Here is a 16,585-nt window from a genome sequence, read left to right on the forward strand (position 1 = left end):
CGATTCGGTCAAGTTTATAAGATGATTTTATCTAAGTAATGGATAAACTAATAAAAGAGTGTACTGGAAGAATTAAAATGGTCTTCTCCCATTAGTCAAAAGGTTCATATTAAAAATAAAAAATAAAAAAAATGTTGCTCCTATAGGTGTAGGAAGCACGTTCTTTTTTGTGGTAACTGGAGCAAAACCCTGGCAGACATGTTCTTGGAACAACAGACTTGACTGCATATTCGATGGTTAATGCATCCATTGAGAGAGCTGCTTCAATGCAGGGATCTCAGATATGTCACCAGATTAAAGGTTAGCTTTAGATTGGGAAGGTTGCTGCAAAGTCTAAAAAGTTATGACATACATCAGTAAAAGAAAACCAAATAATGTTTTACTAATTCAGCTGTCCCTATGATACATGTGTATTATACATCGACTGGATCTTCCCGGTTCCATCTGATTTCTGTCTGCTAACAAAAACTACATCATCAATCCTCCTTTACTCTATGCTAAACACCCAAAATTCCCTGGTATAAGAAATCCCACCTAGCTAGTCTTTGGCAAGGAACTGCAAACTAGGCTTCAAACTGGTGCTCTCACTGAACTCCAACAGCCTAGTCATGCCAACACAGGAGAATCACAGCACACCTCCATATGATATAAAGCCGTGCCCGCTGCTCTCTAGCTTGCTTCGAACACCGGTGCCATGATCGGAGCTTCAAACTTCTCGTGGAGAATGTGGTAGCTGCCATGTAGATGCTACAGTAGAATTAAGAACTACAGTCTCGTGCTGTAACTTGAAATGTTGTGAAATTGTATTGTGGTTTGAAGAGCTCTTGGGGGCTTAAGTTTATATAGGGAAGGAGTGGAAGATACAGAGAGAATCAATGTGTGGTGGATGACAAATGTTGGCCCCTGGTTGAGCCAATGGGCTTTGTCCCAGTGTCCGAAGTAAGAGGATAATGCATTGCTATTAGCTTGTCCCCATGCCAAACCCACCCGATAAGGACTTACCATCAACCTCCGCTCAGGAAGGGTCACCCCTGTCTTGCATAAATGCAATGCACGCATGCATATATTCCCCCCCTTTTTCAAAACAAGCCTTTCTTAAAAATTAACTATGTTTCAACCCTGTTTCATGATTTTATTTAAAATCCCATATATTCAATGATTCATACACTCCAACTCATATTCAATTAAGAGAGATATCATCCTCACAACATCTTCTAATATGACATCAAAAAATAGAAAAATAAGTAAAAAATAATAAAGAATTTTATAATCATTTGATTCTACGTTAGAAGATGATAATTAAGAAACCGATGATTTAGATAAAAATAACTATGATTTAAAACTTATAGTCAAAACAAGAACATTGAGTATCATGAATTTGCATTGAGGCACCCATTAGCAAGGAGGAGAAAAGAAAAGGATTAATAAATTAGTACATGTTACCAAACAGATTCTCTCTCCTATCCACTCCCAAGTTCCAACCCCCTCCCTCTACATCCAAACTTAATGCCATTTTTAAGTAGACATTATTATTATTTTTTATATATAATCAGTGGAAACATGTTGGGGCCACATGTTGCATTGTAAGTGGCCGTTGTGATCTCCACCACATCTTTATTCTTCTTCTTATTCCATGTCAAGAGGAGTAACTGTTGAATAATAATAAAAAAATTGCATTTCTCGATATTATAGAAGTCGTGAGGATACAGATATAGATGTCAAAGTGGACTGGTAATTTAAATAATAAGAAAATAATTAAAAAAAATTATCACAAAACCTTACGTGTTTCATTGATGGCAAGGCCAGCAGTACAAAGACAGGATAGAAAACCAAGCCAAGTCCAAGGCTTTGTATTTTTTAATAAAAATTTTATGTACAGTTATTTTTGTGCATTTTTTTATACACTCGAGTGATATGATTGGTTGGATATTAAAAAAAAATTAATCCAACTAATTATATCAATGAAATACACAAAAAATATATAAAAATAACTGTATATAATATTACTCATTTTTTAAATGTTGAGAGCCGAAATAAAAACAGAACCAATCAATCAAAATTAGTCAAAACCCTCCAACGTGGCTGTTCGATTATATGAGCTGGCTGTTGGGACTGGTGTGGAAGGAGGAAGGTTTTCAACTTGTCACACATAACTTTTATTAAAAGAAAAAGATATTTTGTATGAGATTCAAAAAGAAAAAGTAAAGATGATGTGCAATCATCCTTATCCTCCAAATTTCAATCTTTATGATCGAACCAAGTGAAATCTTGCTACAAGTCTAAAATAGGTAAATATTATAAAGTTTAAGATAGATAAATATTATACAATTTTTTTTTTTTTTTATAAAAAAGTGAATCTCAATAATAAATAAATTTTTTTATATATTTTTTAAATGAATCTACTTTTTTACAAATAAATTATTACAGATACAAAGAGATTATATAAAATAAATCCACAAACTGATATAATTTTATAGAATTTGTTAGATCTACTTTATAATAAAAGTAACTTTACAATCTAACGTATCACATCAAATCACATTAGTTTATAAATTTATTTTTATATAATCTCTTTATATTTAAAGTATTTTCATGTTTTAAAAAACTTGAACTAGACTTATTTATTTAGAATTTGTACAAAGCATTTCTTATTTTGTTTTTTATACCGAGCAATGCTATACAACTTCTCAACCTTCACATATCACTTTTTTTCAAATTTTTAATATTTTTTAAAAAAAAAATTTTGAGTTTATTCTTTTTAAATTAATTCAATTTTTTTATTCACTATTTATATTTTAAATATTTGATAAAATAAAAAATTAATAAAAATTAAAAAAATAATGATGTGCCGAAGTTGTGTAAATAATAAGAAGTTGTATAGATTTTTTGTCTTATTAAACATCATTTCCCTTTTTTAGGTATTTATTTTTTTATTTTCTGAAGAATAAGATAAGACTTTATTAGTAAGTAGAGAGTATTACACAAAACGTATACAAGAGATTCATCTAACTGGCGGGAAAAAAAGTACCAAGAAATGAGTAGTGAGTACCTGAGCTCCAACATCATTTTCTGCAACCTTCAAAAGGACATTAGCTCATTTCTGTACATAGAGGTATCGTTAGCTAAACACTGGCAAAAACATCATTCATGATAGCAATCCTCAACCCTATGCGAAAGTGAAACCAGAGTGAAGGGCCAGCTGTACTCTCACAAAACTCCATGATCACGTGCACCATGTCCTGCTAAGCTGAACCATAACCTTGTCCAAGTCAATCCGACATGCCGGCCACTTATCATTGCCGGCAGTGACAAACCAGTTCCAAGTCATTTCCATGCATCTTATCTCTTTGTACCTGAAAGCTCTATCTGTTCATCTTTAGGCCAACACAATTCAGTCTTCTGTGACCTCCAAGGTGGACATCTTGGGCCAATATGAGGTACCCCCTATTCGATTGCGACACGTGTGCTGATAGTCACTGTCCATGGACCCCACCCAATGAATAATTCTCAATTTCTGGGCCCAACCCACGTGCATATCCTTTATCCCAACGGAGGAAAAATCAGAGAGGATAAGGTTTGTGTGGTGGAAGGATGAGACAATGTGAAGTCATTTATAAGAAAATCGGAGAAATGATACATATATTTTTTTTAAGGAAATAATTTACGCATAATATTTTTTACAACATATTTTATAATAATGTGTTAAATGGAAGGGTATTGCTGTAAAATGCCTTATAAAAGTAACATTATTTAATAAAAATATCCTCATTTTACAATATTGTTGTAAAAATATGTTGTATCATTACTCTTTTTTTTTAATGGTATGTAAGTGTGATGTATTCTTTGTAAAATCTGAGTATGTCCTTACATTCGTTTTTAAAAAAAAATTAAATACAGTGACGCTTACATTATTCATGATTGCCGGACTATATACAACATTATTATAAGATTTTGGGTTTGATGGATTGTGGCGATGTGATCTCCGGATACAAGGTTTTATGCTGTACACGTTGAAGTTATGATGTGGTGTTGGTGCAACCTTAAATGCACTTTGTTAGATGAAACAATAAAAATCCAAGCTGTCGGGGGGGAAGATTTCTTTATGATGGAGTAGACAAGTTTTAAGGACCAAAAACAACTAGAGATTGAAAAGAAACAATGGATTCTATGTACACACTCAACTATATATCTAATTATTTTCTATCACAAAAAAGAGACCCCGTGGAAATTTGATCAAACAAGACATGAAATCTGAAAATATGACTTGTTGGAGACTTTTTTTTTTTACTGGAAAATGATAAACTCACCGAGAGAGTATATCGATTTTTTGTACGGAAATTTGATTTTATTTTTAGCATTTGTGTTTGTTTATTTTTTAGTATTGTGTTTATTTTTTTGTATTTTTTAAAAAAAATACACAAAAAATACTTTTAAATTTTTTTTTTTTTTTTTTAAAAAGCACAAACACATCTCAATACAAAGTGTCGGCTTTTTTATTTTGGTCCAATAACGAGGATGGTTAGTCTAGTCTTGTGAAGTGCAATGGGTCGAAAAATCAATTTTGAATTAGTCAGATTGTATCGGCTTTTGAAAAGGAGGCATGCGAGCATTACATCCTCCCTTGTGAAGAAGGGAAAGCCTTCAGTACTAGTTTGGATTCTAGATAAAGATGTGTGGGAAGGAATATAGAAGAATGGCTGCAAAGGAGAGAGAAAACATGGTCAAAGTTGTTTGTTTTGAACATTACTGTGGAACTTAGAGAATACTGATCCTGTTATCAAGGTGGAGATGAGCCTTGTGTTCAAGCTCTCTAATAAAGTCCTTGACAAATGCACATGCTTGATGAACATTGTTCCAAACACAATAACTCGCACTTCCATTGAACAACAATCTAGTATGGACAGTTATAATGCCATTCAAACCATACAAAAACATAGAACCTGGCAATTACAACAAAAACTAGACACAGTGAAAGTGGGGGGGTACCAAAAAGAAAATACAGATATGTGACATGAGAATGTCTAAAAGGTAACAGCAGAGGATAGTGGCGCCAATATAGTAGATTTGCTAATTTATTGATGTCCATAATTAACTTTCTTCATTCGAGCTGAACCAACTACTTAAAAGTCTCATTCGATTCCCAGCGCTTTCTTGATGTCAGCCTGCGTCAAACATACCAATAGACAATAGGGTATGAGCATACTTGATGGCAAGCACACAATGGTGTGTGTGTGTGTGTGAGAGAGAGAGAGAGAGAGAGGGAGAGACAGATACCTCAATGGACAAAGGAGTAGTGGTTGGGCCATAGCGTTCGATGACATGACCTTCCTTATCCACCAAGAACTTAGTGAAATTCCACTTTATCCTAGACCCCATGAATCCAGTTTTACTTGATTTGAGAAACTTGTAGAGAGGCACTGTATTTGGCCCATTGCAACGAACCTGGATGGAAAAGATAGTGAGATCCACTGTTAACAAGTGAATCTAGGGCATACATAAATTATGGATTTGTTAATCCAAATTAAAGCTGAACTCAAGGTGTGAGCATCACAAATTGCAAAATAGTTAATCTAATAAGCATGGGTGAACCAGCATCATAAATCGCATGATAAACTTTCACAATTGCATAAATGACAGTCAAACAATGTAGTTTTATGAAATGCCAACTATTACAATCTTCTCCATGAAGTAATACAAAAAGCCGTTTTTAAAACTAATTTTTTCTCCCCATCTGTAACATGTTTTGGGAGTCCAATAATAGAGTCCATTTTTGGTGGTTCCCTCAGTCATTGTTTTGAAATTTCTAAAAAAGAAAAAAACTGAGCTATGTATCTGGTCCTTCACCCTCTTGAATTTAAAACGGGGAGAGAGAATAATTTTTAAAATGACTGAGGAAACAAGAAAACGTATTGAGTCTGTGTTAGTAAAAGCACACTGCTATCCTTCCCATTTCGACTTCAATTAAAACTGTAACCATCTCCTTTGTTCCATCGTGGGTAACCCATATTTTGTGGCAGCAAACAGTGACTGTCACTCTTCAGTTGGAATGTCTCCAGAACACCTCCCTTTGCACAGTTTTTCATAATTGATCCTAACAGAAAGAAGAGATACATCTCTCAAAATGATCATATTTGACAGAAGACTGCAATGCAAACTGCCAGTACTTGCCTGAAAAAATAAAATAAAAAATAACAAAATGCAACCTGCCAGGTATTGAGCCAACATCACAATACAGTGCAGCAGGCAGGTACCAAGCAGGTAAAGTGATCATCACCGCCTGCTGATTTCTATTATGTTACAAAAAGGAGATACAGCCACCATCTTATCAGCAAATGGGGTAGGTTCTCTCCACTGTGGTCCAGGGCATTAAGCTGGCCCATCTATTTACAAAATCTACTGCTACTTATCAGTGCTCAGGGTCAAAGCTAGATAGAAATCTGTTTGGCACACATCTTCATTTAAAAAAAAAAACTCTATGGCATAATCAAAAAGAAAAAATACCCGAGTAATGTCATTGTCTTGTGCAAGAATATCAATCAGATATCCAGAATAATCATGCCCCACAAAAAGCTCTTTTGAGGTAGCATGTGCCTCTCCCAAGACAGAATATGCAAGAGAAGTGACTCACATAGGATAAATTCTAGTATACAAACAGCAACTGCTGTATCTATGGAACCTGATCTCATCATCACAACTTATGGGGGTATAAAGAGGCATATCTCTTTCTTAATTAAACATAATTAACCTTGGAAAAAGGACCTTTTCAACGGTCTAGATGATAAGAAGCAGATGACCTGATAGATAGTAGGGATGCCAGACACATATCTTTTGAACTGTCCATACCGATAGGAAAATGATGATTCCATCTCAAATAATAATTGTCACTGAAGCCATCACTTTCATTTCTTATTAGTTTTTTTTATAAGTCAGTTCTTATTAGTTAAAGTCATTCTCTTTCATAATTGATAAATCACATGAACTTTTTTTTTTTTTTTTTTTATAGGTGATAATTCACATGAACTTATAAACTAAACTTAAAGCATCTGACAGAGAATAGAATAAGTTTCTGCAGAAGTTTTTTCTTTTTTACAAGTTAAAGTATCTTTATGACAAAGCATATCTTTTGAATGGGAAAACTACATTTTTCACCCCCAAACTATCATGATTTTCTCACTTTGCACCCTAAACTATCGAATCTTGACAATCTGTCCACAGATTAAGATCTGATTGTTAAGATTACTGAAAAATAGGATATACGGCACGATCTTAGTGTGATCTTGCCAATGGTGCAAATTTTCAAAATTTGGTAATCTAGGATCCCAATTGCCAGTGGCTGTTGTGGTAGTTCAATGTGCAAGTTGAAAAAACAGAGGTAGTTCAGAGGTGCAATATGAAATTTCATCCTTTTGAAATGGAATTCCAAAAACTAAAGTGATAATAACACTTCAATTTGCAATTAATAAAAAAGGAACTCCAAACATCATGAGCAATGGAGCATCAAAGTTGTGTCTGTATGTGATACCTCAGAGATTGGATTTCATTTTGAACTCATTCATGGGTGTATATAAAATCTCGTATCAACTAAAAACTAGGTGGAATCAGATATTTAAATTGGAATGAATTGGAAGTCTTTCCGTAGACAGTTGCTAAGTCACACACAGGTTGTGTGTTAGGAATTGATCTATATAAGTAATTATGGAGAGTCGTTGAATTGGGCACTATACAATGGCAAAGAAAACCCAATTACCTTTTGAAATATTGGATATTCAGCTTTATATCTTGTGCATGCAAATTGTTCCGCCTCCTCACTTGTCCCAGGCTCTTGTTTTAAAAACTGATTGCATGGAAATGCCAAGATCTCCAAACCTGAAACCATCCGAAAGATATTGTCAACTATACACAAATTTAAAGAAAAAACTAAAATAAACTTTCAACTTAAGGTCTCATGCACGAATCTGATCACCTAGCTGATCACTACAAAACTTAAGCACTAATGAATATATTACATAAGCCATAACAATAACTATCTATGACCATAACAAAATTATCTGAGACCTGCGATCACGCAAGATAATTCCTTTAAAAATGCCAACAAATTATAATTTAGGCAATTCTATAACAATATTATAATGCCGCTATTTCGTAGGGCCTCAAAGAATAGCACTCTGTAACAAGAAAAATCTGACATGGGTCTTTGACAAAGAACGAGACTAAAGAAGACTTCTTTATGGAGTTTTCATAATTCCTGATAAAAATATGAAAATCCAGCAAAATCAATAATGGGTCACAAAGCTCCTCTGGCCACACAGAATACAAAAGTACATACGGCTATAGATGCATGCTTATATATAAATATTAGAGAAATTGAAAAATTAATACATATGGACAGACCTTTGTCCTTATATTGGCTGTAAACCTCAGTCAACTGGGTGTAATTCGTATCTGTAAACCCACTGTTTATAAAAAAAAAAATCAACCAACCCAGAATTAAAAAAGAAGGAAAAAAATGAATCTGTTCAGCATTTTAATCAATTTGGACCCAAATTAGAAGAAGGATATTAAGGGAAGGTGAAGAACCATTTGGATGCAACGTTAACCACAAGAAGGACCTTCCCTTTGTATATGCTGAGTTCAACGTCCTTACCCTTCGCGTCCTGCCCAATTCCCACAAAGAAATTTTCAGAGAAAGATTATGTTGGAGAGAGAGAAAGGACCAAGAAGGTGATGCATCGGTTTTGTGAATGAACTGAGGTAAAGATGTTACCTTGACAGTGAATTCATGGATAGATTTCTCTGCGACTGACTGAGCAGCACCCATGTTTGCGTCTCCGGAATGGAAAAGTCTGACCTTTCTAGTTTTATGTAGTTGACGCTGATTCGATTTATCGGGATTGGAGCACCAGAAGAATATCTGAGGTTGAGAGGGGGGGCCTTCGAGAGTGCCTCACGTTACAGCAGCTGCTTAAGTTGAGGAGCTTGATTTTCGTAGTAATTGGAACCTGACGGGTGGTTGGTTACATTTCATCTGAATCAAGAATTCAAAATCCCGGGAGCTGTCCTTCCCAGTTCCCACGGGCCATCTGCATTCCATTTTTAGATTTTTCTAGGAAAAAACACAAATTTAAAAATAAAAATAAAAATAAATAAAAAGGAAAAACTTTGTGAAATATTTCTCTTATGAATCACAACTTTTGTGAAATATTAATTCACAACTATTATTAAAGGCGTTTGAAACCAAAAATAAAGTATGAAAAAGATGAGATTCAATAATATAAAAAGTGAAGTTCGGCATTCGTCCCGCATTATTAGACTTGGCATGCATTGTATACCAGTTGGTTTTACACTTCCAAGGACGGCATCTTTTGTTTTTACTTGCAATTGTACAAACCAAAAGAGGTGATCCAACACGCAAAAGTCGTACTTAACACGAGCATTTCTACTTTATACTATATATTATAATTGATTTTTTATTTTATTCCTTATTAAACTAAAGGAATTTTTCTACTCACCTTTTAATGAAATTGTGTAGGTAGAGTCCGGCTGTACTATTTCACTAACCACGTGACAACATATAAACACAAAAGAGAAATGTTAATTGTACTTATAAAGAAAAATTTATTAAAAGAAATATTTACTTTTTTATGTATTGATATGATAAAAATTATAAAATTTAAATTAAAAAAACTAATAAAATAAGTTGCGTACAATTTTTTATAAGTAAAATTGTAAATACATTTAATACTATTCAAACACAAAACGTCGGGATGCCCGTTTCGCTCAACGGGAACCCCTTTAAGGTGGAACATACCATTTTGACCACCGTGCCTGTTAACAACATATGATCACCATTTCCATCCCTTTTTTAATTAGAAAAATCTACTTGCACAATTATATATTAATATGTATATTAATTTAATGTGATTAATTAAAAATAAATTTTATTAAAAATAATATTAATTTAAATTTTAAATATAAAAAATAATATATTAATATATAAATTTATATACTACTTTATTTATACATAATAAAACTCTTTCTAACTCCTACTAACAGTTTTTATTTTTTCTCCTCTGCACTCTTCCTTTTTCGCACTTGATCGTCTCTGGAAGGGAGAATCGAGACCAGATAGCGGGCCAGGGAGCCCCCAATGGCCCAAAATTGTGGGATAATCGGCCCATCTTATTGCCAACGAGGAAGTCCCATTAAACGGGAAACAGATAGGCCCCTCCCCGCATTTAATGAGATGACCGGGAACACGTGCAAGGGATATTTTGGAAAGGACATGCTGCCGATGGGCCGACATCTCGGGAAGTGTGAGCGTACTGCAATCTGGAGAAGCAAGAAATGATGGAGGGAATAAAACACGAATTTTGAGGGGTAAAAATCACCCTATCCTTTTTGAGAGATTAAAGACCCGTTTAGTTAATTAAAATTATAAATTTAATTTATTATTATAAATTTTTAAAATTTTTATATTAAATATAATAAATAATTTAATTTTTTAAAATTTTAATACAAAATAAATATTAAAAAATTATATTATAATAATATTTTATTCATTATAATTTAAAACACTTAATCTCATCTCATTTTATCTATATAATTAAACAGTGCCTAAGTTTCAACAATAAAGAAGGTACCCGGCTCCAGCCACCCTTTCCTTCTTCTCCTATAGGCATTAGATTGCGATTATGGTGAACGGCTACAAAACACGCCTTATTAATCTCTTATCATTTTTCTTCCACATGAAAGCACAACGTAAAAGTGGAAGTAAGCATTGCTTTTGACTCATTTTATTTCGGTTTGGGACTACAAAAATTAATTATAATAGTATTTTTTTAATGAAATTTTCACTCTCCCTTTCTTTTCTGAGCTTTCTTACTTCTGACTAAAGAGCAAGTTAGTTTCAGTGCTTTGATATGTTGTAATGGACCAACCTCTGTTTTTCATTCACTTGGACATGGCAGTGTGCATTTCTAAAGACATACCCCTTTAATCAGGAAGTAATTCATTTGCTCTTTGCATCAATACTTATCTTTCTACACATTTTAAGATTTTGTATTACACATGCAAAAGATGAAATTTGAATTTTCTTGAAAAAGTTGAGAAGGTGACGCAGATTATAAGACTCCATGAGAGGAGTCAAGGCCTAGCGGAATTGAGCCAATTGAGATCAATTAATTGATTGAAAATGAACGGTAGTACCACACGTCTATGTCTGTGGATCTCTTTACTTGAAGTAAAAAAAAAATAAAAAAATAATTTATATAAGTTCTAAATAGATAAGTTCTACATAAATTTTTGTTAAAAAGTATATCTCACCTTAAAAAAGTATAAAAAAAAAAAAAAAAAAAAAAAAAACCATTCTTTTTTAATGGAATCTATTTTTTTACAAAAGGCCTACACGGGATTTGTACCTAGCATTAGTCTTATTAAGAACAAAGAGTGGTGCCGCCAATGCATGTAGAATCTGAGAAAATTGGAAATTTGGTTGACATACAAATAAAACAGTTCCCTGCCATTTTATGCTTTTACCGCATGACAATGCTATGGCCTAATATGGCAATTTTGTTCTTGGCTTTTGTCTATCTAATTTAAGTTTCAAATGGGCCTTTGTATCAAAATCTGGAAAAAATTCCGAAGATTTTAATAATAAATAATAATAAATGTTTACTGACAGATGGTCAATATTGAGGAGTTTATAATTTTATTAAAAAATAAAAAGTATTGGTCCATATATATATACTAGTAGAATTAAAAGGTCCAAGGGACGTTTGCCTAGTGGAGGCAAATTATAAATGTAAAACTTTTTCATGGGAAAAAAAAAAATCCTTTTCTTCGGCAGCTGTCCCTTTAGCTTGTACGTCTCTGGTCTCTAGTCATAAAGCTGGGCCCAATTGCCTTAATACGAATGTCAATAATTCTCAACAACTGGACCATCAGTCTGTAGTCCCTCCTGGTAGATGGATTTTAATTTTTATGGAAATTTATGGGATTAGATTTTAGGGAAAAAGGTGACACGCACTAAAAGGCAAGCAATCCAATTGTGATCTTGAAGCTGCCTCAAGCTTTCATAATTCAAAGTGTCATCCATCTGTATATAACCTGTTTTTTTTTTCTTTTTTTTTTTGTTTCAATCAATCATTTCTAGCAAGTATTGTTGCTGTAAATTTTTTAAGCGGACATAATTTAATTTAATTAATTAAGTAGTAGGTAATTTTAAATAAACTTATATCTTATAAAATGACAAAAAAAGAGTGTTAGGATAAGACTGTCAACCTATATTTTTAGCGTGTCCCAAATACAACAGGTTACAGTTTGTTTTTTTTTCACTTAGTCTGTGAAGTGACTTTTTGTTTTTGAAAACGCTGCAGCCTGACCTCCTTTCATTAAAAACATAAAAGACGAAAAAGAGGAAAGACTTCGTGAATCCATTTAATAAATGACAGATCATTTCAATTAGGGCTGCCCACTTGGGATACCCATACCCTGTTTTCATTTGGTTTTATATATTATTTGCTTTGTTTTAGACACAAGTGCAAGATTTGGTGATGACTTTGGAAGATATCGCACAGATCTCGAGCACAGGCATATCAATAATGCATTAGAAAGACAGATAATAAAGGAAGGAACGTCGAGATAAGGATGGGTCTGAGTTTAGAGAGAGAACTTGGGAGGAATACGAAGTCGAGAATGAAAGATTTTGTGTGGTCTGAAATTCTTTTGAAAAAATATCACTGACACAATCTCACTAAAGACTAAAACATTCTTATATAAACGGACACAAAGAAAGGAAACAAAAGGTTAAAAAAGTAACTATGCAAAACTTTTCCATGAAAGTAAATAATAGTAATTAGCATCACGTTCAGCAATCAGCAACACCGCTATGCACTGCTCAACAGCAAGTAAGAGAGAGGTGAAATGCCCTAAAATAAAGAACAGAAGAAATAAGTACATCTCATTCAGTATACTGAAACAACTGATGTTATTCATGTGAATCAACCTGTTTAGAAGGAGAGCAGCAACACTGTTATGATTGTTGATATCTTGATCCCGTGGAATTTTTCCAAATAACAAGCAAAGATTTTACAAGTGAACTGTAACTAACAAAATTTGTAAAATGAGAAGCTTCAGTTGGGATTTAGATAACATTCATGGAGGAGATGAATGAAATTATTAGATCTAAAATACCATCTCTTAAATACAATTAGTATTTCAGATTCATATCACGGTTTTGTAAGAAATTGTGCATTATTAAAGGAGAAATAAAATGGAACACACAGAAGATCTAACAAAATATAGAAACACAAATATGAATATTTGTGAAGTATTATTTTATTATCACAAAGTAAAATTACAGAAATTTAAGGCTCTTTGCCTCAATCTTTAAACGTTCTTGTTATTCAAAAATCTGCATGCATTTCCTATCTAAAGGAGTAGCCACTCGAAAAGAAGAGTTAAGCAAAGATTTTAAATCTCTGTTCTCTCGCTTTACTACTTCTATCTTCATGTTGGACTCCATAAGAAGCCGCTGAAGGATAAAAATATTCTCGTGGAGTTTGTCAACCCCACCAGTCCTAGATTGTAGTCGCTGAGAATATGCGACAAGGGTTGATGAGTATCGAGTACCGAGACTCACAAGCTCGTAGATAATTTCATTATCTGACTTATTAGTCAGATCATTATTGGATTGCATTATAGCACCTACGGAAGAAGAAGAAGCAGAAACAACTGGTGAACGAGCAGAAACAACTAGTGAACGAGGTACAGAATACCTCATATATTGGTGATGGGAAGATTGTTGAGCCATTGCAAAGTGAGAAAGCAGAAAGAGATTACAGAGTAAGAATACAGACTAAATTTAGAAAAGTGAAGAAGATGAGATGCGAAAGAAGATGAGCTGAATAATTTTTTTATAGAGAAAATTATGACAAAGTATCACTCTATTGCTTCATAACATCTTTCGTGAAGCATCTCTCTACAAGAGACAAGAGATGTAGCATCATAGCTGCGGCGCCTAACAGATACAGAAGAGCGATGTAGTATCATAGCTGCGGCGCCTGACAGCTACAGAAGACCTGTAAAAATCTTACGGATCAGAGTTGTCTGGTCTAAAACAGAGGGTCACCGTTTTTGTTGAAAGAGAGAGAGAGAGAGAGAGAGAGAGAGAGAGAGAGAGAGAGAGAGAGAGAGAGAGAGAGAGAGAGAGAGAGAGGTTAACAGTTTAATTTTGATGAATTCTTTACTGAGTATGTTATTTAGAAGAACACTTAAAGTATATCATTTATGTTTTTTTAAAGCAATCGAGAGTTTACCACTGAAACCGAAGATGTTAGACATGGGTACAGCTGAAAAAATCCCAGGAGGTCGAATCCGCACCGTTTTCCATCAGAAAACTCTCCAAACAGAGCAAAAAAGAGAAAACCAAAGTAGACAACGGCCAAAATCTATTCTTACAGAGCTTTATCAACAAAAACGGAAACCCACATGTAAATTCTATGAGATATGGCAAAAAAAAGTAGAGAAAATAAGTGAGAGGAAAGAGAAGGTGAGGAGCGAAATGATAGGAGTCTAGGTGGGTAAATGGAGAACAGTTTTATTTCGTGAGAGGAATGTGCGAGGTTTGTGTACGTGATAATACACACAAGGGAAACCCACATGCAATGTATTTGTGCTGAGAAGTGGATTCTCTCCCACCAAATGAAAACCAGGTGTCCTTAAAGCGGTTTTTGATTTTGTTTTTTTGGTGAATTACGACTTGTTTGGATGCTCGACTAAGTATGTCTTCGACCCGTTAGATCCCTAGATTACCTACTCTACTCGCAACAACATTAACATGATATAACATCATATTTAATACATTAGACTACTCGTTCATTATTAATCAATCATTCAATTACAGTATTGGCATTTCATATTTTTATTTTTTAAATTCTTTTTTAAATTTTTTTACATTTATTTTTTAAAATTAATTTAATTTTATTTATTTATTATTCATATACTAAATATTTAATAAAAAATAAAAAAATATTTGTTCATATACGGGTTTAAACTAGTATATATGAACAAATTTAGTAAAATGAGATCACTAATTAGCTTCCACCTATCTATTAATTAATGGTATGAACGGACAAGATCATACAAACAATGAAATTGTTTATAATGATAAAATCAAGATAATCATGATTAATTGTCAAGATCATCTTGTAAATATTAGTGTAAATATTAGTGTTTAATAATGAAAAGATCATCAGCACATGGAGGCCCCTTTCAGCTTTTGGACGCAAGGGAGAGCTTTCTTTTTCCTTTTTGAAAGACACGCATTTAGCTGTTTTGGACAATAGCAATATATTACAATAAAACTTTCAAAAGCTTGGCCATATCATCAAGCAAGTCAAATATTGCGAAAAAGAGAAAGAGATTTCTCAAAAAACACGTACCCACACGCGTGCAGAAAACAAAAGAAAAGAAAAAGTATACCATAGACATATTTCATCGTTCTTCTTTTCTATTGTCCTCAATCATCCAGACGTCCTATCATCCTGTCAAACCACTGCTGCAACCAAATCTCTTTATGGATTTATGATGACTTATAATCTATTACTGTAGTCATATTTGTATGACATTTGCCTGATGAATTTTTATCGCTTTTCATGTTTGTTTCCTATAAGGTAGGCCAGTACGTACGCAGTGCAATAATTCAACATCGATCATAATAATGATTCCATATTTTTATAACTATTATTATATCTATATGTAACATATTTTTTGCATGAGAATAATGCTTTTACATATCATGGATTATTTTGAAACTTATCATGGATTATTTTAAGAAGTCTTTATAGTGAAAATATCAAAAGCAAATGAACATTCATATCTTGTGTGTACAAGCAGGATAGATATTGTCGGGGTAAAACGAGATTGATATGAGTCATGATTGGTTTGAGAAATTACGTGCAGCTCCCGACCATTGGGCTATATATACATAGGATTTATATACCACGTACCCCCCATTTACCAAGCTTAGGATTTATTATATATATTAATAAAAAATTCAAAAAATAAATATATATATTTTTATTTAAGTAGAGAGTCTTTTATATATTTAAATCTCTTGATGAAGTCTGTAAATTGATATATTAAAACTTAGTTCAATAATTTATTTCAAGAAGTCGATGTCTAATGTCAACAACTAAGTTAATTTATATTATATAGATGTATATATATTAGCTATACATGATGATGATAAGATCAAAACGAAACGATCGATATATATCAGCTCTTTGTCTTGTCATGTGGCAAGGCCAGCAGTTACATTGTAGAATCAACCGCCCGTTTTCGAGATCAAATAATATTATATTAAAGCAATAGATTATAACTTTCGATATATTAAAACTTGATATATTAAAAATTAATTCAATAATTTAAAATGCATGCATGGGTGTGTGCCAGCTATTGATGCTCTCTGTCATCAAATAAAATAAAATAAGTGAGAAGATGCGATTAGACTCGGCAACCGAACAAAGCATCTTCACATGGCATCAACTCCAGAATAGTTTCATTGTCACATGGTTTGAAATTTAAT

The 16,585-nt window shown here is 33.2% G+C and overlaps 2 protein-coding genes across 2 annotated transcripts; both read right to left on the reverse strand.

Annotated features, from left to right (window-relative positions):
* Positions 1–357: 357 nt before the first annotated feature.
* LOC122315589 (small polypeptide DEVIL 14) lies at positions 358–1,965 on the reverse strand. Its single transcript, XM_043131592.1, has one exon. It carries the CDS (start codon positions 738–740, stop codon positions 603–605), a length of 138 nt encoding a protein of 45 aa, XP_042987526.1. The 5' UTR covers positions 741–1,965; the 3' UTR covers positions 358–602.
* Positions 1,966–4,849: 2,884 nt separating this feature from the next.
* On the reverse strand, positions 4,850–9,101 carry LOC122316559 (probable glutathione peroxidase 5). Its single transcript, XM_043133181.1, has 6 exons — positions 8,765–9,101; positions 8,578–8,654; positions 8,392–8,453; positions 7,748–7,866; positions 5,275–5,442; positions 4,850–5,162 (listed from the first exon to the last, which is right to left on the reverse strand). The coding sequence occupies exons 1-6, from the start codon at positions 8,816–8,818 to the stop codon at positions 5,130–5,132; spliced, it is 513 nt and encodes a 170-aa protein (XP_042989115.1). The 5' UTR covers positions 8,819–9,101; the 3' UTR covers positions 4,850–5,129.
* Positions 9,102–16,585: the final 7,484 nt, after the last annotated feature.

This window comes from Carya illinoinensis, chromosome 7, assembly GCF_018687715.1.
Source record: "Carya illinoinensis cultivar Pawnee chromosome 7, C.illinoinensisPawnee_v1, whole genome shotgun sequence".
NCBI classification, from domain to species: domain Eukaryota; kingdom Viridiplantae; phylum Streptophyta; class Magnoliopsida; order Fagales; family Juglandaceae; genus Carya; species Carya illinoinensis.

Coding starts and splice junctions, on each gene's coding strand:
- LOC122316559 (XM_043133181.1), bottom strand. CDS start 8,818: ATGGGTGCTGCTCAGTCAGTCGCAGAGAAATCTATCCATGAATTCACT. Junction 8,655..8,764: donor TCCATGAATTCACTGTCAAG/GTAACATCTTTA, acceptor GGAATTGGGCAG/GACGCGAAGGGTAAGGACGT. Junction 5,443..7,747: donor AATATCCAATATTTCAAAAG/GTAATTGGGTTT, acceptor TTTTCCATCCAG/GTTCGTTGCAATGGGCCAAA.
- LOC122315589 (XM_043131592.1), bottom strand. CDS start 740: ATGGCAGCTACCACATTCTCCACGAGAAGTTTGAAGCTCCGATCATGG.